The 22275-nt window shown below is 42.2% G+C and overlaps 1 protein-coding gene across 3 annotated transcripts in view; it reads right to left on the bottom strand.

The window, feature by feature from the left end:
* Window positions 1-262: 262 nt before the first annotated feature.
* Window positions 263-22275, bottom strand: part of EGFR (epidermal growth factor receptor) — a 165693-nt gene continuing 143680 nt past the window's right edge. For 2 of the 3 annotated variants that reach the window (XM_064443823.1, XM_064443824.1), the window contains exons 20-28: window positions 18344-18529; window positions 14861-15016; window positions 13925-14000; window positions 12596-12742; window positions 9955-10052; window positions 9330-9497; window positions 9188-9235; window positions 8982-9087; window positions 263-7952 (exon numbers count right to left, since the gene is read on the bottom strand). In XM_064443823.1, coding sequence (XP_064299893.1) covers window positions 7576-7952; window positions 8982-9087; window positions 9188-9235; window positions 9330-9497; window positions 9955-10052; window positions 12596-12742; window positions 13925-14000; window positions 14861-15016; window positions 18344-18529 — 1362 coding nt within the window. In that variant the 3' untranslated portion in view covers window positions 263-7575. The remainder of the gene's footprint in view (window positions 7953-8981; window positions 9088-9187; window positions 9236-9329; window positions 9498-9954; window positions 10053-12595; window positions 12743-13924; window positions 14001-14860; window positions 15017-18343; window positions 18530-22275) is intronic. The other variant, XM_064443822.1, reaches the window with a different exon arrangement.

Here is a 22275-nt window from a genome sequence, read left to right as displayed (position 1 = left end):
CTGTATCTGTTCTCCTATCCGTGAAATACGGAGAACATAGGTTTCCTGTCTGATAAAGACTTTTGAATCTGTAAGTTGTTTTCTCATCTTTACTGAGGAGGTGTATGGGCATACAACATGTATTTCAGTTTCCTTCTTGATATTAATACTAATTACTATTCTTCATAATATCAATACTAGAATATATAGAGTTTTCCCAAACCAGCTGATCACTAAAGGGGGGGGGGGGGGGGGGGGAGATCATGTGCCAAACAAGCAAAGATTTATTTAATTACTTTTATTAAAATAAAAATATCATGCATTAATACGCATTAGACATTTCTGAGAACCAGTAATATGAAGATTAAGACTATGTCTTTTCTGCATAAAATAGGTTGAGCTGGTAAAACATGCAGCCTACGTGTTGGAAGGGACTGGATGGAAAGGTGAAAATGAGAAAGGTGCTGTAGTGGCTTTTTTTTTTCTGTGTACAGAGTTCATTTATAAAGACAAAGATGATTTAATTTACTGATCATGATACCAGGGACTTATCCAGGCTGAATGTGTATGAACGGTTCCAGCTCCTCTCTTTACTGTTTTGTCAACCCAGTGTATTTTGCTGTTTTGTTGAGGACCCTGTAATTCCTTTGTCTGCTACATGTTCTACCAGTTGGATAATTAAACACCAATACTCAGGGGAATGCTGGGGCTTCATTTGACTGGGTTTGCCAGGAGGTTTTCTTTTTGCATAATGTAGTACAAGAATTTAAGTCACCAGTGTGACTCTGGTTGAGACTTTATTTTACCTTTCCTTACGAGGGAGTCCTGCATTGCTGTTGCATAGCTCATAGCTATGCAATTCAAAAATGGCCAGCAGTATGGCTTCATACACCACATAATATGGATAAGCTTTTGAGGGATTATTTTGACTCTGCATCTGCTAGTATAATAAAAGTGAAGTGAGAACCTGCCATGCAATTGGAAAGAGCAGCTTTTATTAGTGCCCTGATAAGCAGCACCTGGGCTTTCATATTGCACTTCCAATGGTCACAAGTGTTAGCTTTATTACTGCTCACATTGTGAAACTTCAGCGCTGTACATGCAGAGAGCCAAAGAGTCTTGGAGAGAGGAAAGGGTCCTGTTATTAGCTTCACTAAGCTCTGGATAAATCCCCAAGGTGACAACTTTTACCAGAAAAAAAAAAATCTAAGTCAATCAATAAAGAACCCTTCATGTGAGTTCTTCTCTGGCTACAAACCCTACAAGCTAGCCACTGGTATTTCTTCCCCCCGAATACAACAGTATATTACAATAAAAGTTCTCCAAAAATTAAAAACAATTAAAAAGAATAATATACACCTCATTTTTATCGCTCAATATACAAACAATCTTTGATCAACAGTATAAACCATTAAACCATACAAAAGTCAAGAGTTTCTTATTATACAAATAGTGCTTTCATAGTTGAGTAACTTTACAATGCTGTGAGGGTACCATCTGTATCTATGGATATATTGCTTGACAGTTTATTAAAACCAAGACATTATACCTTATACTCGGTTGATTGCATCAATACAAAGCAGCCTAAAACGGGCAATGGATCCATAGGATCTCTGATTATTGTGAGGGATTTTAAAAAAATCACTCAACATTAGCCTTGTTTTATACTCTCAGTGTAATCAAGTTAAACGTCCCATTAATTTCAAGGGGAACAATATTAGGAACATAGGATTAAAAAAGCAACATATGTTTGTGAGCCAAGCCTCCTACCATTGTAGATAACTGCTTTATTTACTCCCTTTCACAAAATATGAGGATAACATCGATGGTGGTTGCAAATGCACATGCCCCAGCAAGCTTGCGAGAGGTAAGGAGAAGGGTCTGGATAAATTCCAGCACAACTGGAAACGACGTACCGTATCAGCTACATAGGAACAACACCTTCAACCAATCCAGTCGTTAGCGGCGGGTTTCATTTCTGGTTTTCACCTTATTAATCAGGAAAATCCATTACTTCAAGGCGAGAGGTATGGAGAGACCACAAGGCCCATGCTGTCACGCATCCAGACAGCCCCATTTGTGCCATTGTAAGAGGATGAGAACAAAGTTGGTGAAGTACCAGCCCTGAATCTTGGCTCAAGGCATTTTGCCTGCTGACTTCAGTGGTGCAACAAGTGGCATGTCTTTTGCCAGTAGGCCTCCTGTTATCAATTTTTTCCTCAGGAAACCCTTTTTTTTGGATGCTACTGTGGGTTTGCTTGACCACTTACTATGGTACAGCCTTCTATTGCCGCACTCTCCTCTCCCTGTATAAGAAGGAGAGGTTGCATGCAGTACCTCTGACCAACCTGCAATTCTCATGCAGCCACAGTAATATTCTCATGCAGCCACAGTAATACAGGTGATCTACCAAAACACAGGAAGTCGAACAGAGGCAGGACTTGTAGCAGAATGTAAGTGCCATGATTTCAACTCCCCCGCATAATTAAAGTAATACATAACCAGAAGTGTTATTGGCTTAAAGTCTCACTGCCTGCCTACACACTTTCTCACATAAAAAGCAATTATCTCGCTATATCTCATCTTCACATTGTATTTTTTCCTGATACTGAGCCAAATCATCATGTATTTGTTTCTTTTTTCTTGACCATGACCCTGTTTAGCTATTGCGTTGAGTAGAAAATTAATCAAAATGGAGTAGAGGTTGTAGGTCTGGCCCTGAAGTGATACCTGCTCCTGATATTTGGTTTGGTTTTCTATGGAGGCCTCACCCTCCTGTCAAGTCCTCTTGGCTTAGTGGAGGTCTGGCCCAGCCCCAGTGAAGAGTAGAGATCTGTAGCTTTTCCCTGTGGAAAGAGGCTGTCAAGTGGTAATGAATACCCTTTTCCTTTAAAGCAAGAAAACAAGACATTACATCTTTGGTCCTAATGCAGCCCATTTGACAAGCTACTTGAAGGTGTGTTTTTCTTTTGTATAAACTTTTTTTTTTAATTATTATTTTAAAAAGGCTCCTTAAAAGTTGTATGTCAGAACAAAGAGATAACACTTACAAAAAGAAAGGTAGAAAATGGGATCCCAATACAAAAATTTGAACCAGTGGTGATAAAACATTACAAAGAATTCTTGCTAAGTGTTATACAGAGTTTGACATTTCATGAATATACCATTCCATCAGGAAGGAGGACACAGGTACATTTTCATACTTAGTCCTGATTCAGCTGTTTTCTCACAGAGAAACACAGAGGGAAACAAAAGCCAGAGTACCGTAACTGCTCATCTGGTGAGGCAGCAGTCATACTAACAGAGATGTTGAACTCCGAATCTGAAAAATGAGCACTTGTCTGGAAATGCAAGGTTTCTCCTTGGCACCCTGGAGCACCCCCAGACAGACCAAGGACACCCCAGGCACCTTGTGATGGGACCTATTTAAGCTGTTTGGGGTCCTGTGATATTGTTGTAGCCCTAATTGCATCTCCTAGGGAAGAGAAGAGATTCACCCCATAGTACGAATGCTGCATACATTGGTTTTTGCACAAGCAATCTCTGCAAGAGGGCTTTGCTTCAAGCCCTAGCAGGGACAGAAGCCACGTGGCTATTCCTGCCTGTACCTGCAGGAACAGCCAATGGCCTCAGTGATGTCCCTGGGCAAATTTGGCAGCTGTCTTAGGTATGGATTGGCTGGCTGCAACCCTTCCCTGGCATTACTCTCAATACACAAGCCCCTTCCTTTCAAATAAACCACAGGACTGTATTTTCTAATGCCGGGGCTTCACATGGCCATCTGACAGTGACGCTGGTGGGACAGGGCATCACCCTAAGGCATTCCAGAAACCACCATTTATTTCCAGCTGCTCTCTCTAGAAAACTCACTGCATTGTTGCCTGCCAGCTGGAAACAAAAGCAAGCCCCATGCCTCTTGGATGAATTTACCCGACAAGACGGATTGCAACATGAAGGAAACTTTCCAAGCCAATTCCCTTTGAAGCAGAAGAAAACAACTCAAGGCCCAAATGAAGTCAAGTGCACTGACACTGTACACAAATCACTGGAAAACATCAAAGATGAAGACTCTTGACTTCACTTACATTTTAATATACTTAGCAGTTATTAAAAGTCTTAAATTATTATTGCAAAGGCAGTTTCATATTAACTGCTGCTTTATGATTAAGAGACGCTAAGCACTAACTTGTGAATGGTTTTATTTTGCCTTCCATGAGAAATACAGTAAAAAGGGTAAATTTTATTTTCTTGACTGGTAAGACTCTCTTAGCTTTTAGAAGTGGCTGTGCCCTGCTACATTCTCCTATTCAGCTGCATTTTAAAAATAATAATTTTCTACCCACATCTCCTGAGAGACAACAGCAGCACTTTCAAGTTATTTTTGGATGTTGATTTATGTAAGCTCTCAAGATGCGTGTATCTTTTTTCTAATATTTGTAAAAACACAACTTTTATGTTCTAGTAGTATGTCCCAGTAGCCTGAACTCCATGCAACATTGCATCAGCAAGGTCCCATGAAACACTGCCTAACCGTGTTCGCCTTTATGAGCACCTGTGACCTGCACGGGAACCCTTTGTGTTACATGGTCAGTGAGCTGCAGTGGGAAAACCAGACCATTTCAGTTGCTTATTGAGTGGACATTATTTGGTACATTGCAGCTGTCTGTTACCCTACGAACATCACCCTGCATAGCACCCATGCCTCCAGCGACAGCCACGCAGCTGTGCGGTCCCATCTCTCCTACTGCCACTGTATCTGCCCCTGCAGGCACTGCCCACTGACTATACCACACTGCCCAGTTTTTGTTTTTTTGCTGGCTTTTGAACAATTACTGAGCTGCCAATTTACAAATCATGTAACGTAATCATTACAAATTTACAGGATGCTTCTTTACCAGAACTACTTTACAAATCAGCTGATCCCACCAATCCAGAATCTGTACGTTTGCACTAAGAGTTTGTGGTCCTACATCCTCTTTCCTGCTTTTTTCATCAAAAACAATACATTCCAAAAGTGATGCTCTTTAAAACTTACATTGCTTAATTTTTAGATGAATCTCCCTGTTTCTAGCAATGAGTCACTACTGAATCCCTCCTAAATTGTTATAGGCAAGCATAGTAACCTCTATTAAATAATGTTAATGCTATATAATGCTGGTGATACATATTGCTATTTCTTAGTCACTTTCTTGTTTTAGCTAACAGATTAAAACAAAACATCAACACATTCTTTTGCACAATACCGTCGGAAAGGTTCTGCAGGAGAATGTGCACTATGTGATTTTCTAGTGTTCTGCTTGGAGACATAACAGATTTAGCAAATTTAAAATTGTCTGTGATTTCTGTTAAGATCTTTTTTTGGTTCTATGTACACTCCTCCTGGGGTGGTGGGTGGAGAAAAGCAGTGCTGCCTGTGCGTACATGTTGCACGCTTGTGAGAGCAACACAACAAATCTGCTCTCAGGAATGCAAGGAGAAATCTGCCACTAATTGGGTGTGGGAACTGAATTTTGGATAGTGTTTTAAACACAAGACAGTAATAATCAAAGTCAAACATTGCATCCTCCATACCGCTGTGCCTGGGACTTGGTCATGGTGGCACAGATGTACCAAACAGGATAATCTTTGGATTTTGACCCAATATACTGCTCTGCCCTAGACCATAGCGTGGCCAATGAACTATTGCACACACACAAGCTGCTAATGCATTTTACACTGTGTTACTTATAAAAGGGGTCACTTCACATGACCATTCTTGTCCTTCATTCCTCAATAAATCTGTAAAAACAATGTTCTGAGGATTTGCTTCTTGATCCTGGACTCCAGATGCAATACTTAAACTGAAACACATACTGATATATTCAAAACACAGTGGTGGCATAAATTTGACTATTTCTTGCTACTTAATATAGACTACATATCTTCTGCAACTCAGCTGCTTATGCTACCCTCAAGCAAGTTGCCAATGTTCAACTAGTTCAACCTTTGTACCAAAACCAACAAATGTGCATTTGCTTTCTGATCTAGTGGTTTGATTAAAATAGCACTGCCAAGCTGCTGGTGGGATGCATCTAAATTACTGACTAAATTCACGCTTTAGGCATTTTACTCCTCCTACATTCATAAGAAATGTTAATGATGGAAGAATCTGAAGTTCTGTATCACAGGCCCCTGGAAAGAGTAGCTGCTTTTGCTGCTGTGATTGATTTATACTATGAAGCTGAAATTTTAGCCTTGCCTACTCCGCCTATTCCACACTGAAAACAGAAGATGATGCTGGGTATTTTAAAGAAGTACTAGGCAGCCCTGTGTTTCAGAAGAGGGAGATAATATTTTCCATCACTCCAGATTATTCTTCCTGTCCTTAATTCATTCTCACTGCCCCTCCTGCATTGCCAGGGTATGTAACCGCAAAGGAACAGGCAACCAGACCCCAGCACAGTACAACAATGGGCAGTATTCTGCCTTGAAGTGAGTAAAGCGTAACACCCCTTTTCTTTGTCAGATCTATAAGGGAAAATGATTTCTGTTCTGAGCCCCTTTAAGAAGGGAAATAAAACCACTTGGCTAGAGATACCTGTGTTTCTTGCCCTAGTCAAGTCTAATTCAGTATAGCTCTTCCAGTCTGTCTCTTGAATGCTCCAATTTGCCCCATTGCATTTCCTTGACATTTAATTAAAGTCTGTTAAACATTATTTGACACCTCATTTTTCAGTTACGGCAACATCTTTAACAGTTTTGTTGAAGAAAGGCATTTTGACAACTCGACAGCTGCATAAGGGATCAGAAAAAGAAGTCTTGTGTTTGACCATCAGAAAGCAGACTAGCGAGCACTTTATAACCATGTACAGATGACTTTGAGGTGAGTTCCTCCTGTCAGTTTTTAGCAGTAGTGGTCAGTAGGTGATGCATCATGCCATTTTGCTCCTTGTGCTAGTTTTACCCGGAATGATCCACTCCATACTGCCCTGGGCACAATCTCCCATATGTTCCCCAGATGCATTTCTCCTCTTCATGCCAAGAAGCAATATATGGAGCCAATTTGTAGAAATCCGGTGGTTTGGAATAACTGTTTCTGTTCCAGGAGTTTTGGAAAACTATTTAGTAATATTATTTCTTTTTTCCTGCTGGTGATCTGAGCACCACATAGCAGACCAGCAGTACAATCATCTGATCTTGTAAAAGATCCAAAAATTATGTTAGAAACATTTTTAAAAAAACAGACTGTAGAAAGGAATTTGACTGTACAATGTGTACAGCTCTCAAGTTCATCCCAGAGTGGCTTCTTACCATGCTACCATTTGAAAATGAAAGAAATGCATCCGTATTTCTTCCATCCAGGAAGATCCTGCTCCATCCCAACACGCAGCCAAGTGCAGGCTATGGGCCTCAGTTATTATCCGGAAATGGGCAAGAAAAGACCCAAACCTACCATCACATAAGCTTCGCAGTTTCAGCCCCCATGCTGAAAAGGAAAGGTGTGCTTATTGATGCATTGCAGTCGCCATTCACTGTCAGTGAGAGTCCGTTCTTGCAACAGCCAGGTGGTTCACCGAGAGCCTGGCTTGCCTTGCTGCAAGAAGAAATTCTCTATGGTCATGCTGAGGCTTCAATGTATTCACTTTTTGGTGCTGCTACCCTCAAGTACTCCGGATTCTCTGCTGCAGGAACTTTCAAGAGACCGTTAGGTTTGGTTTCCTTCGGTAAGAAGTCCTGCTGGTAGTCAGGATTGTCCAGATTTATTTGGTGGTTGCCCGCTTGGATCCAGTATGGAGAGCTCTCGAAGACTGTCTTGGCCAGCGGAGACTGGTTGGTGTTGAGATACTCGGGGTTGTCCACAGCTGTGCTGTGTGAATTCTGGTAGCTGGAGTCCATGGGGACCTTTGAGTTTGCTGTGAGTGAGAAGTTGTTGTAGATTGGATTCTGGACTGCTGAGGCAGATGCTTTCTTGGGCACCAACTGGTTTACATACTCTGGAATAAAAAGAAGATAAAAATGAGAAGGAATGAAAATGAAGACATACAGGTAATGCAGCCATTTCTATCACTCAAGGTGTAGTTTCAACCCAGCTGCCACTTGCTTTTCATGCACAGCATCTCACTGAACTTCCTGGAGTGGAAGAGAGCCAAAGGCATGGACTGTAAGTGCCGTGGCACCAAACACGCTGCCCTGAAGTTCACCTTCAGGAATTTGGTTTACAGAGCAGCAGAAAGATGGCTTGAACCATGAGACAGTGAAGAGCTACCGCTGATTTTAGTGATGTGGGGGTGGCTATGTCCCAGATATTGTTCTGAAATTGCAGTCAGGCAGCTTTCTGCCAGAAGCTGTTTCCCTAGAAAAATGTTTAGAGATGAGGAAAGTCCCTACAAAATACAGGACTGGCAGAAACAGAGACTCCACATCTCACTTAAATGCTACCCCCTGCAGGGTCTTTCACCCTTTTTAGTTGTGGTGTACTCTTGGAAGGGTTGGTTGGGTTTTTTTTTAAGGCCACAAAGCACCAGAGCTGCGGAACCCAGCACCAGTTCCCTTGGTGCTCACTGGCTTGCTCTCCGACCACCTGTAAGTCCACATGAAATTGTGAGCTGCCTTCAACGTATCAACATCTGAAAGCAGTGAAACTACCAGAAAGCTGTTTATATTGCTCAAATGGTTTAAGCAGTGAAACCTGGTTTTTAGAGGATATTTTCTGAAGTGCAGGGGTGGTAGAAAGCTTTAAACACATAACCACGCACGTGAACTCCCTGGCCAGATGAATCACATGGCAAACACGCAGAACCTGGCTGGTGAAGGAACTGAAATGAGAAACAGCCAGAAGCAGCCAGAAAAAGTCTAGGAAAAGGACATGTGCACACATTTTCACTCCTATTTACTGACCAAAACAGGTAGGAAGCATTTGGATTGCTTCTTTTCTACAGAAAAGGAAGGACAATGATGATTTTCACAACCAAATGGCTTGTGAATGAGTGGCTGTGGGATGGAAACACAGGAGAGGTACTCACCCGGGGCTGGCAGGAAGCTGTCGTCTATGCTGTCCTCCAAGAAAGCGCCTGTTGGGTCTGAGCTATACCTCTGGACAAAGCTGTCTTCCCTCACAGGGTGTCCCTGCTAGGTTTGAAGTAGAGAAAATCAGTATTAAAGGGACTGTTTTGTAGAAGTTGATCCACAGAGGAGAAGTTGCTCCTTCTTTAAAGGTCACCCCACTTACCCCATTTCTGTCAATACAGGTTGTAGCAGAATTGTTGCTAGTTGCACTCTTAAAAAGAGAGAGAAAGAAAATACAGGCATTATGAGAAGCAGTTCACTCTTAAAATTGCTTGTCATGTTTCCACAGAGGAAAAGTTTCATACCAATGAACTCAAGAGAGGAGTGCGGGATGTTGAGGGGCTGTTGAAGAAGCCCTGGTGTGGCACGAGATACTCATCCGCGTCCACTATATCTTCCATGTCTTCCTCCTCCATCAGGGTGCGATAAAACTTGGAGTCTGTAGGGCTAGGCAAGTGCATCCTATCATCTCCCTGTGAGAAAAGTCAGTGTGAGAGAGGACTCACAGACTCCCTTCAAGCCCTCATTTTCCCCTTCTCTGAGAGACAAAGTAGTTTAGTGAGAGGTCCAACATGTAAAATCTTGATCTGTGTGTTTAACCGAATTTACCTAGAGTTTAGTGGAATTTGGGCCTGCAATCTCCATCTATGCTGCTGTAAAATATCTGCATTTTGAAGAGGATCAAACTCTGTTCTCCTCTCAGGACTGCAGTATGGACTGTTACTGGTCCTAGACTGGGACCAGTACTAAGAAAATAGTGATTGGTCTTGAAATTTTTTGTGGGTCTAGCTGAATGTATTAAGACCTGGAAAGCAACAGCAAATCTAGCCTTAAATCATCCATATTCTATGTTTTCATATGCATTAATAATAAATTTTGGGCCTCATATTAAATGCCCATCAGACATCTTCCTACCATTGGGTTTAGTACCTGTATAACAAGATAGCGTGGGGGGTCACGGGCCATTTTTGAGAACTCCGCTATCAGTTCGCGAAACTTGGGACGGCTGTCTGCATCGATCATCCAGCCTGGAGGGATGACAGGGAAAGCAATGCACAAATAAAGTTGTTTTGGTGATCAAACATAGAGCTTAAATAAAATGCAACAGTGAAAAGAACAGCACCATACATACTGTTAAGGATCTACCTGTAAGGGCCCACCATAAAAAGTTCATTCACCAGCCACTGCTGTGAATTTCAGCATTTAAAATGCATGTCTTGGCAGTTTTGGGAAGAATGAAGGAGGCATCTTGGAAAAGCTCCAGGCTGAGCCTATCTCCTCTCCTGCTGGCCTATCTCCGCTTGGGCAGGCAGGTCCCACGTGAGTGATAATAGCACATAAATCCTGAGGATACCAAATGAGTGTCCAGCTGGACTGGTCCAAATTAGGCTGCTCTGAAAAAGCTCTTGAAACAGGGGAAGCAAACTAACTTCAGCAGGCACCTGCAGACTTACGGTGCTTTGACCGTCTAGTCCTCACTGCACTGCTTTGTGAAAGCCTGGGAAGCCTAAAGCAGAAGCTACCCTCTGTACCAGATGTCTCCTAAAATTCAAAACATCATCACTGGGGACATTTTGAAAGATTAACCACATCTAAGCTGTATTTAATTAATAAACGGACTTTAACAAAAACAAGTCCTACAGCTTATTGTGGATCAACGCTAGAATAGATTTTGAACATAGATACTGGTGGTTTAACACGTGAGATTACTTAGGAAACCCACACTTTCTGTTATCAACTAACTGATGAACTGATGTAGAGACTCCTGTGTTTAAAATTAAAAATAATAAATGTCAAGCTCAGTATGTCTGGAGGAACTCATAAGAAACAGCCTATCCACAGTAATGAAGAAATGAAGTGACAATATGCTATCTGAAATCTGCATTAAACAAAATCTCATCATTGATAGTGACTTTTTACCATGCTAGAAATACAATCCCCTGCTAATTCAAGAAGAAATCCTTTTTGCTTTTAGACAGAGTGGCGTTTGTTGCTGTTGCAGAAGTAGCATCTACCATTTCTGAATTTTTCTCCAAGTTGCATATGTTTAAATACTGCTTCTTAAATTAAAAAAAAAAAAATTAAAATGTTGTGCAATAACTTTGAACATTTCAGTTTATACTCTGCTAATAAAAGAGATGACTGGGAATCCTGGATTCCTTTAGATGAAATGGCACAGCTTCAGCTGGGGCTGTGCTGTAGCCTGCAAACGTGGGGTGATTAGAGCAGTTGGATGACCAAGTCCTGTGGCAGAAGGAAGGCTCAAACCCTAGATCCTCATGCTCTTGCACTTAAATTCAGTGTAATGGTGTGAAAGGGGATGAGGACACTCCACTGGTGGTGTTTTAAAAGCAACAGGTACCTGATTAGGTGCCTGGAAAAATGCCTGCTTTCTGCATCTGACTGACCCAAAGGAAGGGCAATGGATGGAGGTGCTGAGCTGCGCAATGGCTCAGCCCCTGAGGACTGATCTCTAGTGCAGGTCTTTCGAAGACCTGGGACGTGACTGCTGCAAGCGGAGCTGCTGGCAGGGCTGAGGTGTCAAAAGGGTTCAGCATTACCATGGAGGAGTTTTCAGGACACTGCTTTTGGGTCTGGGCACCTCCCAAGCTAGGTGCACACTTCTGGATCTGCTTCCTGCTTGCTCTGGTGAGCACAGGATCAGGCTCACCCTGTGCGGTGCCTGTTCTGACAAAGCAACACTGGGGCATTCCAGGACTCCCAAAAAGTGCTGCACTGTGGGGTAGTCATGGTAGCGTGGCTCCTATTTCAGGAACAGGTACACATGCTCCAGTGAGAAGGTCTTAAATGCCACCTAGTGGGCTTCTTATCAGCACCTCACAGACACCACTGGTAGCGAGCAGGGATGCAGCAGTCATGGTCTAGAGATGCACAGGAAGCCAGGTAATAATCTGACATTTTAGTAGCTGATGTAGATGGAAAAGGGGTTTGCCGTTCAGAAGCCCTTTGATGTGCCCTAACAATGACCAAAAAGTGCTTCAGAGACCCCCCAGCTCCTGTGCTGCTTTACAGCAACAGCTGTGTGCTAAAAATGAGCTATCCAAAAATGATGAAGAAATTGGATGAGGAACTTAGGATCCTCATATGCATCTGTCCTTACAGTGGTGCCTGTGCTCACAGCACTCCTTCAGTAAAAGGAACACATAATCCGTGTGTGTGATGGCAGGGGGAGGCATATCACTGAACTAAGGGAGAGCCTGGAGAAGAAGGCAGTGTTAATTTTATTTTCTAGACATACAAAACCAGAGTATCAGGTAAAGTGAGTGGTGTTATGCTGATTTATACCGCCTGACAATATCAGTTTAAAATAATCAACAATATCAGCCAGTGGTGTGAATGCTGAAAAAACATTAGTTGGCTGAATTAGTGACTAGTGAAACCATACTGTGCTCCTAGCTAAAGCTCAAGGTGTGGAATGCCCTCTGGTGTCACATAACCCTATTTCTGTGCAGTCACCAAGAACACAGCATATACAAATGTGACATAACAAAGGCAACTGTGCTACTTATTTGACTTAGGTTAGCACCCAAAGCCCCAAAGGTGAACTCACATTTGACCATGATCATGTACACATCGATGGTACAGATGGGGGGCTGGGGCAAACGCTCGCCCTTCTCCAGGACAGAGGAGATTTCACTGGCGGGGATCCCGTCGTACGGCTTGGACCCAAATGTCATCAGCTCCCAGACTGTCACACCTGCAGGGTGGGAATAGAATACTGTGAAAGAGGCCTTGCTGGGAGCCAGGGTGCTTGGCCTGGGCACAGAGAGGCAGTGAGTGGAGAAGGCTTTCCTAGAGGCACTGCATTGCCAAAGCCCCACCCAAAAAAAGCATTTTCTGCCATGATTTTGAAGAGAGACAAATTAATAAAACAGGTTGAAGTCATCATGATTTCCTTTCTGGGGCATTTTTTTTTTTTTAATCTCAGCTACTATCTCAGTGTTGAACATCTCACAAACTTCCCAGCTCCATAGAGAGGAAATGCAGGTTACTGCCTCCTGACTCCAACCCAGCAAATGGTTTTAAAAATGGAAGCTGTATTTTTGTTTCAAAACAATCTCTTTGGAGACGAGTAAGAACAGTTTTTAGAAGATGTATAAACCAGCTGCCTCAGTGTTGTTTGCTGCATACCATGTACTCTTGTGATGTAGCTGTTGTGATTGCCTGGTAGCTTAGGATACAAAACAAGATTTTGGATGCCGAGATACATGAACAGATTAAGAGGACCAGAGGTTGAACTTTTCTAAAAGGACACAGGATCTGACCATCTGTATTAAATACCTTCCAGGAATATGAAAGCCCATGGAATGGAAATTTTGGAATAAGTTGCTTTGAAACGTTTCCTTTCTGCTTCACTTTCTTTCAAGCTGGCTTATGAACTCTATCAAATATAAAATTGATTCTCTTAGGAGGTTATCACTTTGCTTCCCTTTTAGTGTTGTCCTCTCATTACCAGGACAGCACAAACATTTTAGGCCACAGCAGAGTTATGCTGATTGACACTGACTGACAGCATGGCGATGGTTTTAAGTCCTCCCTCTAGTTATGTGGCTTTATTGTCAGCCCAGTTATATCTCATGTGAAGCTGCTGAAGAAAAGCATCAGCAGAATTTCAGCAAATGCAGCAGAGTCTCCTACCTGCAGCCCCTTTCAGGGGAGGGCTCATCATCTGAAAACGTATTCTGCAAAACATTTTATACTTCACTAGCATGTAATTTCGTGGGGATTTTACTTTATTGAATAGGTTATTTGGGCCCATTGTTTATGTTTAATCTCTCAGTCTTCTCATAAGAGGAAGAAAAATGACTGTGTAGAGTCACTAGCAAATCCTGAAATTTTCCAACCCCTTCGCAATAATTATAACTGGTTTTAGACTCACCATAACTCCAGACATCACTTTGATGAGTATAAATCCGGTGTAAAATTGACTCCAAGGCCATCCATTTAATAGGAACCTAGGGCAATTCACAAATAAGCCTTAAAAGACTGACCCAAAATTTATCAGCGATATTTACCACCAGGTGGTGTGTAAACCAATAGTTTCGTTACAGAGGGAAAAAAAACAACCAACAAACAAAACAACTACCCGAGTGGTAGAGTAGGCAACTTTTGAGTCCCTTATAATTTTCATTTATTATGTTGAACCTGGGAACTTGTGAAATATTAGGCATATTAGAACTATATCTTACAAATTAGTCTTACAATACATTTAACACTCAAATTACTATTTTTTTAACCTTCTCCTATCATAACAGGACACAAATCCAATCTCAGGCTGTATGACAAAGACTGATGTGCACTCATATGGTTTCCATTTATGGTCTCTGCAATATTTGCAAGCAGCTTCTCTTTAATTTCTCAGCAGGATGCAGTCCCTCCATCAGCACGTAGTACAACACAAAGGCGTGTTGAACCAAGTCTGACAGGTCTTTCTTCTGCTATAAATATACAGCATTCCCTTTCTCTTCATAAACTGCACGGTGTTATTGGTGTTGGCTACATTGATGAATTCAGCCATGCTTTTTTTTTTTTAATGTTTTTTTAATAATCTTGCTTTTTCCCAGACATTCTGGGTGGGAATTTCAAAAGCATTTGCTGCTCTGCTACCTCCGCTCCCACTGCAGTCCCACTGGCCTGACGCTGCTTCGGCTGATTTCAGAGGACTCCCACAGTCTTCAAAGGCAGCATGCTGAGAGCGCAGCTGAGCACTTTGAAAAACCCACTTTTTTTTTTTTTTTCCCCCTGTGTTTAAGGCTCATGTACAAGCACAAACACTGACAAATGCACAGCCGTTCATTTCTCCGATGTGCTTTACCTTGCCTCCCTCGGCGTGATACTCCTTCTCATCGGCGCCGAGCAGCTTTGCCAGCCCAAAGTCTGTGATTTTCACATGTTGAGGAGTCTTAACGAGGACATTCCTGGCAGCAAGGTCACGGTGCACCAGGCGACGCTCCTCCAAATAGTTCATTCCCTGCAATAAGACAGGCCATGAGTAGGCATCGCATGCTTTGGGCTTGGATGCGCAAATGAGTTACCAAACATCAGCTGCTCTGTGGTAACTGTACGCACACCACCATAAACACGTGGTAACTTATACCCCGTTCAGAAAAAGGATTGCATTTTGATTCATGTGATGCTTATTGCAGGGTTAGGACGTGCGCTTGCACAGTTACAAGGAGATATTACCTTCAGGAACCTTTTTGTGGGTCCATGTGCCAGTGGAGTCATGGAGAAAAAAGGGACAGTAGCAGGTATAGCAGGGGATGCGGTTCCTTTGGGATGTAGTTAAAGAAACATAAAATTGGGATAGGACCTGCAAATAAGGGGGCAAACCCTTCTTTCAGCCTCATTTGTGCAACCCCAGTGAATTCAGGAAAGTACAGTGAAGAATTTAACTATCACCTTCCATACACACGCAGCCCAAGCCTTCAGAGACTATGTAGACACTAACGGCCTGGGTAAAGAGTCCAAGCAAAAATAAATTAATCATTCAAAGGTGCTGATTCTGTGCCTCATTACAGAGTACTCTGCCTTCTCCCTGCTAACAATGAGGCATTCCACAACAAATGTGAGAAAAGGAAATAAAATTTAAAAAATTAATTTTATGGCTGAGCTCACAGTTGCATCTATTTTCAAGTTCTCTTTGAACCGGCAAGTTCTTCCAGTTTCGTTGCCTCCCATGATTACACTGTGTTCACCATAGCATACGTGCTTTTTTGGTACAACTGTCTTTCGTGGAAGAATACGACTAATTGTTCTGGTTTGACTTTTAAAGAATGAATCTAACAGCTGCATTTCTGACCACAGAGATTATTCCCCTTTACCTCAACTCCAGTATCTTGGTGTATGGAATCAAAAAGTTCATGATTTCTAAGTTTCCTGCAAGATCCTTCCTAAAAACCACAATTATTCCCAGTTGATAGTTTTCTTCTGGCAGCAGCTTATGAGCTTGTATTTTTATGAAGAGAGAATTAATAAAAAAGCACTTCTAACCTACAAAGTTAACATTCAAATTATCATGTTAATGTGATGACAGAGCACTGGAGGGAATAATTCCCTTCCAGCCTCCACCCCCTTCATAAGCCCACTGCTAACCTGGACCACCATCAGATCCTCCACCCATGTCCCTCAGTAGAGCTTCACCCGTGTGGTGCTAATGTTGCCAAAACAAACCACACAAACAAACTGGCACAATGCCACTAAGAACGTGCATTTAATTACACAAATAAATCTTTAGCGAGCAGACCTCTTGAAATGAAAGATCTCGAGCTGCCGACAGAAAGCAGGCTATTAAAAAAATAATAAATTCACATAATCTAGCCCCAGTAGGACAAAAAATTTTCCTGCTAAACATGTCTTGCTGCGGAGACTTGCTAAGACTAAAAGCTGCTGAAAGGCAGAATATCAGTTTCACACTAAGCTGTTTAAAATGCTGATATATAGAAGACTCATGCATGTGCATAACCTTACACTGAAGATGTGGAACTGCTCATCTAGAAGGTTCAGCAGATCTATAATTATGTGCAGGCCTGGGATTTAAGCCATTTTTCATCATTAAGTGTGAGACCAATGTGTTCAAAGAGTTACTTCACAGTGTTTCTGCATGTGGTCTGTCTATGCTCTGTCATAACATCTTGTATGAAAGACAGGACTCCATACCTCAGAGAAAGATAATGTTTATAGTTGAGAAGAAAACTTAATTCAAAGCTGTGAAAACAGAAACAAAAATAAGCTTCCCAGGGAACTTGCCTCCTGCTGGTTAGTTACCAGACATAAATATATTTGTTCCAATTTTTAAAATATACGTTTGGAGGGAGGAAAAGAGTCAGGGAATGTCCAGAAACCTGGCACGACTTTATCAGAGTGGTAACACCAGACACATTGGTGGGAAAAAGCCGAATGCGTGATTTACAGGCACTTTGAGGAGAACTTCAGTGCAGAGCAGCACAAAGAAGTACGTTGAAGGTCAGTCATCACTGGAGAGGGTAGAGGTTGCTATGGGCAAATGTTGAACTGACATGAAAAAAATCAAACAGAAGCTAACAATTGTGAATGGCAACCTTTCGGGCAAGTGATGCCCCAAGGATCAATTTTTGGGACTGATTTTGCCACCTTAAAAATTAATGAGGAGGAGAAAGGAAAATGTGGCCTCCAGCTCATCTTCCAAAGGGACAGAGCAGTAATTGATTTTAAACAAGAGAGCAAAAGAGTCACAAAAAGGCAGTTCACATCCCGGGTGGACGCATAAATTAAAATTCACTTGCTGTGGAATGTACTGTAGAAAAGTACCCACACTGAGATGAAAAATGTGCTCTGTATACTTTTGGTGGATACATTTCTGAGGTCCTCAGCATGTTTCCTGAAAGCAAACCATGGCCAGGCGAGCCTGGGATGTATACAAGGTCTCGAGGGACTGATAAGGCTGTAAGTGTGTGGTTAGCTTGCAGACCATCATTCCTGAAATAAGCAGCATTAAAGCATCTGGGCTTTGCGGATACTGCCATCTCATATGACAAATCAACAAACTGCAGCTTTTTTTTTGCTGGTTTTGCTCTATTCTTCCATGTTTGCAAATGGCTAACCACCTTCCAAATGCAGCATATTGCTGCCTAGGGCCAGAGGCTGTACTTCATTCTCCTTTGCTGCTCTTCTCTTAGGCAAACAGTGCCAGGTGTGATAATGAGTCTTTTATTTGGCACTATGGCCACTGTAATTAGATTACAGGCACCAACTCAGTGCATATAAATTACAGAACAGCCCTGGGGTGCCTGACTGTCCTTTGGTCACAGCCAGCCTGCACTAGAATGAGCTGGTATTTATTAATCAGCAGTTTCCATCCCCAGGCCTCGGAGATTGCAGCCTGAAATTCTATGAGGCACACAAGAAGGTATACTCAAGAACATCACTGTTTGCTCCACAGCACAGCCCAGAGAAATCCACTGATGGAAGCAGCACTTCAGTATGGCAGTTGCCAAATTCTACTCCCTTCCCTGCTGCAGCTTTGTTGCATCAAATTATTGTTTCATTACAAGTGTTTGGTTTGGACATAAATGCCTTGGTGATAATATTACACTGTCTAGGAGCATTTTGAAGAATAGTTAAGGTTTTCACAGCAACTTGAAAATGGTAAATTGTTTAAGACAAAGTAACTGCTTACTGTCACATATAAGGTATCTAGGAACCATGTGGTGAAATATAAAGATTTACAGGGACAAGTAAATAAATACATTAAACGCTGTCAGATCTCCTTGATACAGTTTGCGTTTTAGCTGATCTGGCGGCATGCTGGTCCTCTTACCTTTGCAATCTGCACACACCAGTTGAGAAGGTACTGGGAGCCGATGTTGTCCTTGTGCTCTCGGATGTAATCAAGGAGGCAGCCATAAGGCATCAGCTGTGTGATGAGCTGAACAGTAGAAGTGAGGCAAATTCCCAACAAGCGGCATACATGAGGATTGTCAACACTAGCCATCACATAAGCTTCCTAAGAAGAAAGTTATAAAAGAAATGTGAAACACTCCCTTTGGTATGACAGAAATGTTTGGAGGCAGTATTGTTGGTTGGTTGGTAATCCAAGAGGTTGCTAAAATACTATATGCAAACTCTGTGCCCTGTATCATACACAAAATACTTGTATTTCCCACTCTGTGGACCAAGTTTTTTCCACTCAGTGGGAGGTCCAGATTTTGAACACTGAAGCATCACTGAGATGCTGCAGAAGAGCCAGTCTACTGCTACTGGAACACCAAGCAAACATAGGACATAAAATCCTAGACATAGGAGGAATTAATAAATTGAACATCTGCTGGAAGCTGATGGGATTTCATGATTCTGAGCACATAATTGCAAGGGCAACATATCTCGTGAACATGTGTCATAGGGCCTTTTTTCCTCCTCAAATCTTTTCACAAAACTGACTGGAAATCAGTAATTTTGAGACCTCTGTCCCTTTGTCAGAGTTAGTACTAATGCAGAAAGTCAAAAGTTGTCATCTAGGATGGGACTGACAGTTTGACTTTTTAAGAGACAAGACTTCTTTGACCAAGTTGTCCTTCAGTCCATGTTAAATCAAACAGGTTAATAATCAGTTCATCTCTGAGGAAGTCTAAATACACTTCTTACTTGAAGCAACACCAGTGAAAATATTGTCCCCCATTGGAAAAGCTGTTTTAGACCCACATAGCAATGCAAATTATACCAAGAAGGCACCTATAATGTGGGAGCCTAAGCATAATAAACCCTTTGGTCAACTGGAATTTTGTGTCTGAGTTTCATAAATATGTGAAAAACTCTTCTTTCAAGCCTGGTTCACCCTGTGTATCTTTAGGTACCTATCTAAGGTACCCAGTGTACTTCCTCCTCTGCTCTTCTGTAGGAAGGGAGGGGCCCCTTCAGAGGCTAGTGCAGTACACTCCAGACACACTGAGTACATCCTTTAGCATGGCCACACAGTAAAAACCCCCAACTTCATGGTTTTTGCAAGCAAAAACTACTTACAAATTTAAATTTGAGATCTATATTTATACTGATATCCACTGTCAAGTGCAAGCTCAAAGAATGGATTCCAATAAGGGGAAAAAAATTAGAGCTGAAGTTGTGTTTTTTTTTAAAATTAACTTCATGTCTGATTTAGTGTTTCATTTCTAGACATTTTTAAAGCCATTTGTTTGAAAAACAACACAATGGGAAATAAATGGGAATTCTTCCATGCAGTGAGGTTTCAGGTCAGCATCTTAACTCAGTGTCTGGAGTGACATAAACTAATCATCCCTTGGCAATTCAGTATCAGGCTAGCAGCCCCCCAAAGCCTAAAATAATAGTCAGGGCATTACTGTGGCAAGCAAAGGAGCAAATGTGCACTTTCTGAGAGCTTAAGAAATGAAATACCATCGCACTTTACTCATGATCTAACAAGCTTTCCACAGATGTCACATAGCTGTGTAGCTGGTAAGAACTATTATTAAATAGAATTATTAAAGCAATGACGTTCAAGAAATAAGCAACAACATGATGTAATGCAGTTTTCTTCCGAGGTGCTAATTCTGTATTTTGGAGCCTCTGGGATTAAAATGGTCTGCAGGCAGCTGGATTAAAGATGATGTCTGGCAGAAATGGGTAAGGCTCCTCAACCTACTGCAAGATTTGAGCAGGGCTTTGAAAAAGAACCCTCTGTCAAGGCTAACACTGATTTTGTAGGATAGCCCGAGGAGGAAATATAAAGCAAGAATACAATGTGCTATTCAATTACATAGATATCTGTGGCAGTGTTTTTTAGAGAACCTTGTGAATCCACTACATGATGCTCAGATGTAAGTAGAGACTAAACATGCTAAATCTCCCTAGGCTTCCAAACCGAGCCATCATACTGAAGAAGGGCGTCTGTTCCTTGCCTTGCTTCCTGTTGGGATTCAGATCCATATTGTATTCATTTCAGCGGGGGGTGGGAAGGGGGGAAATCTGCAGAGTCGGAGCTGTTCTCACTGCCCATCTGCCACGCAGCCTGCACAGGGCTGACCTGGGGGCTGAGAACTGGGATGCTGAAAGAGCAGGGTGGGCGTACAGGCCACACAGCTTTTGGAGAGAGTCCAAGCGTTGATGCTGCCTCTTGCATTTGATACTGCAAAGTAAAACAGGCCACCGCCTCCTCACAGGGAGCAGAAGGGAGCTATTGTGCGGTCGTGGGTCCCTCTAAGTAGCCCAAGACATTAAAGTGGGCCTTTGTTTCAACTGTTTATCTTGGAAATCTCTGTGGTGCGCTCTGACCTGCTCCAAGTATGCTTGGTATTCAACAACAATCTTCTGAATTAGCCCTACCTTAAAATAAAGCCAGTGAGAGCTCGCCTGGATTATATGAGCTAAAGCTGCTGTGCTTGTTCTATACCTAACGTGTATCTGTAAGACAAATCATCTTTAATTGGACATTATTATCTCTGAAGATTCAGTGACCTTGAAAAGTTGGTTGTGTAGCAAAAACCTGTTTTGGGAGGAGCTTTTGGAGTCACCCCTCTGACTTCTTTCACTGGTTTTGTATTTTTTTAAATTTTCCTCTGAAATATAGAATGAATTCTACCAACAAAATAATCCGAAAAATGAACAGGACTATAAAAAGCAAGAGCTTTTTGTTAAACATCCTAATTCAATGGAAAAGATAATGGGGGGATATGATACAGAAACTTCTTTGAAAAGAGAAAGTACTTTGACACCACCAAAGAGTGCACAGTCCCTGCATCTACTGCTCTGTCATGTGAATATCTTGTTCTGCTGAAGGCAGGATTCAGTACTGTAGGTTTATTCGTTAACCCTTCCTTCAGCATATAGGAATTTAATGCAGTGAAGTCCAAAGCATCTGTTGTGAAGACTGTGTTATGGTTCTTATCACTGTGAAGAGGGAAAGGAGGGGCACAGCACAGGGCAGGCAGCTGAGCACCATTTCTGCCAGCTCCTCGATGCGGGGAACTCCAGCAAAGGGAGGGACTGCAGCCTGCCTGCAGGCAGGCGAGGGGCAGGGACGAGGGCCACAGGGATCGGGGACCTGGGGAAGGGCTGAGACTGGCATGGAGTCTAACTAAACTAAAATCAGGATGGATATCGCTTTGTGTATGGATTCTGAGATGGACCACCTATTCTTTTGCATTGCTGCAACACACATATCAAATCATACAGTACGTAACACATGATCCGTTGAAGTAACGTATTGGAATAACACTTTTTATTCAGGGTGATTGGAAAAATCCAGCGTGCTTTATTATCAGTAGCACCAGTAGGTTTGTTCCCAGCCACTCATCCTGACACTTCTCACTATGAGACTTGGCCTTAAGATCTTCGCCAGCTTGAACCATTTGAGATTAGCCTTCCTACCTGATCTGTCATTTGCTGTCCAAAGCTCGATTACATTTTTTTAAAATAGATTTCCTGTTAAAATGGTTCAATTTCTACCAAAATAAAAAAAATCCACAGTTTTGCCTGTGGCTGAAGGACCATCACTTCCACGTAAACAGGTTGTCCCCAGCTGTGGACCTGCACTTCACAGGTCCATTTGGAACATACCAGGGACATGCGTCCTGTCCTTGCAAACAAGCACTTGATAGATGAGCCCCTGCCAAATCCAGGCTTCCAATCTACACTTTCTAGAGGCACACTCATGCGGGTATAGCAAGGAGAAGCTTAAAGACTTATCTGTACCAAATACACTGTGTTCCCTGGGGAGTCCCTGGGCTAACCAGTCCTCCA

This window comes from Phalacrocorax carbo, chromosome 2, assembly GCF_963921805.1.
Source record: "Phalacrocorax carbo chromosome 2, bPhaCar2.1, whole genome shotgun sequence".
In the NCBI taxonomy this organism is placed as follows: domain Eukaryota; kingdom Metazoa; phylum Chordata; class Aves; order Suliformes; family Phalacrocoracidae; genus Phalacrocorax; species Phalacrocorax carbo.
Note: the sequence above shows the minus strand (reverse complement) of the source record. Positions and strands in the feature narration are given on the sequence as shown.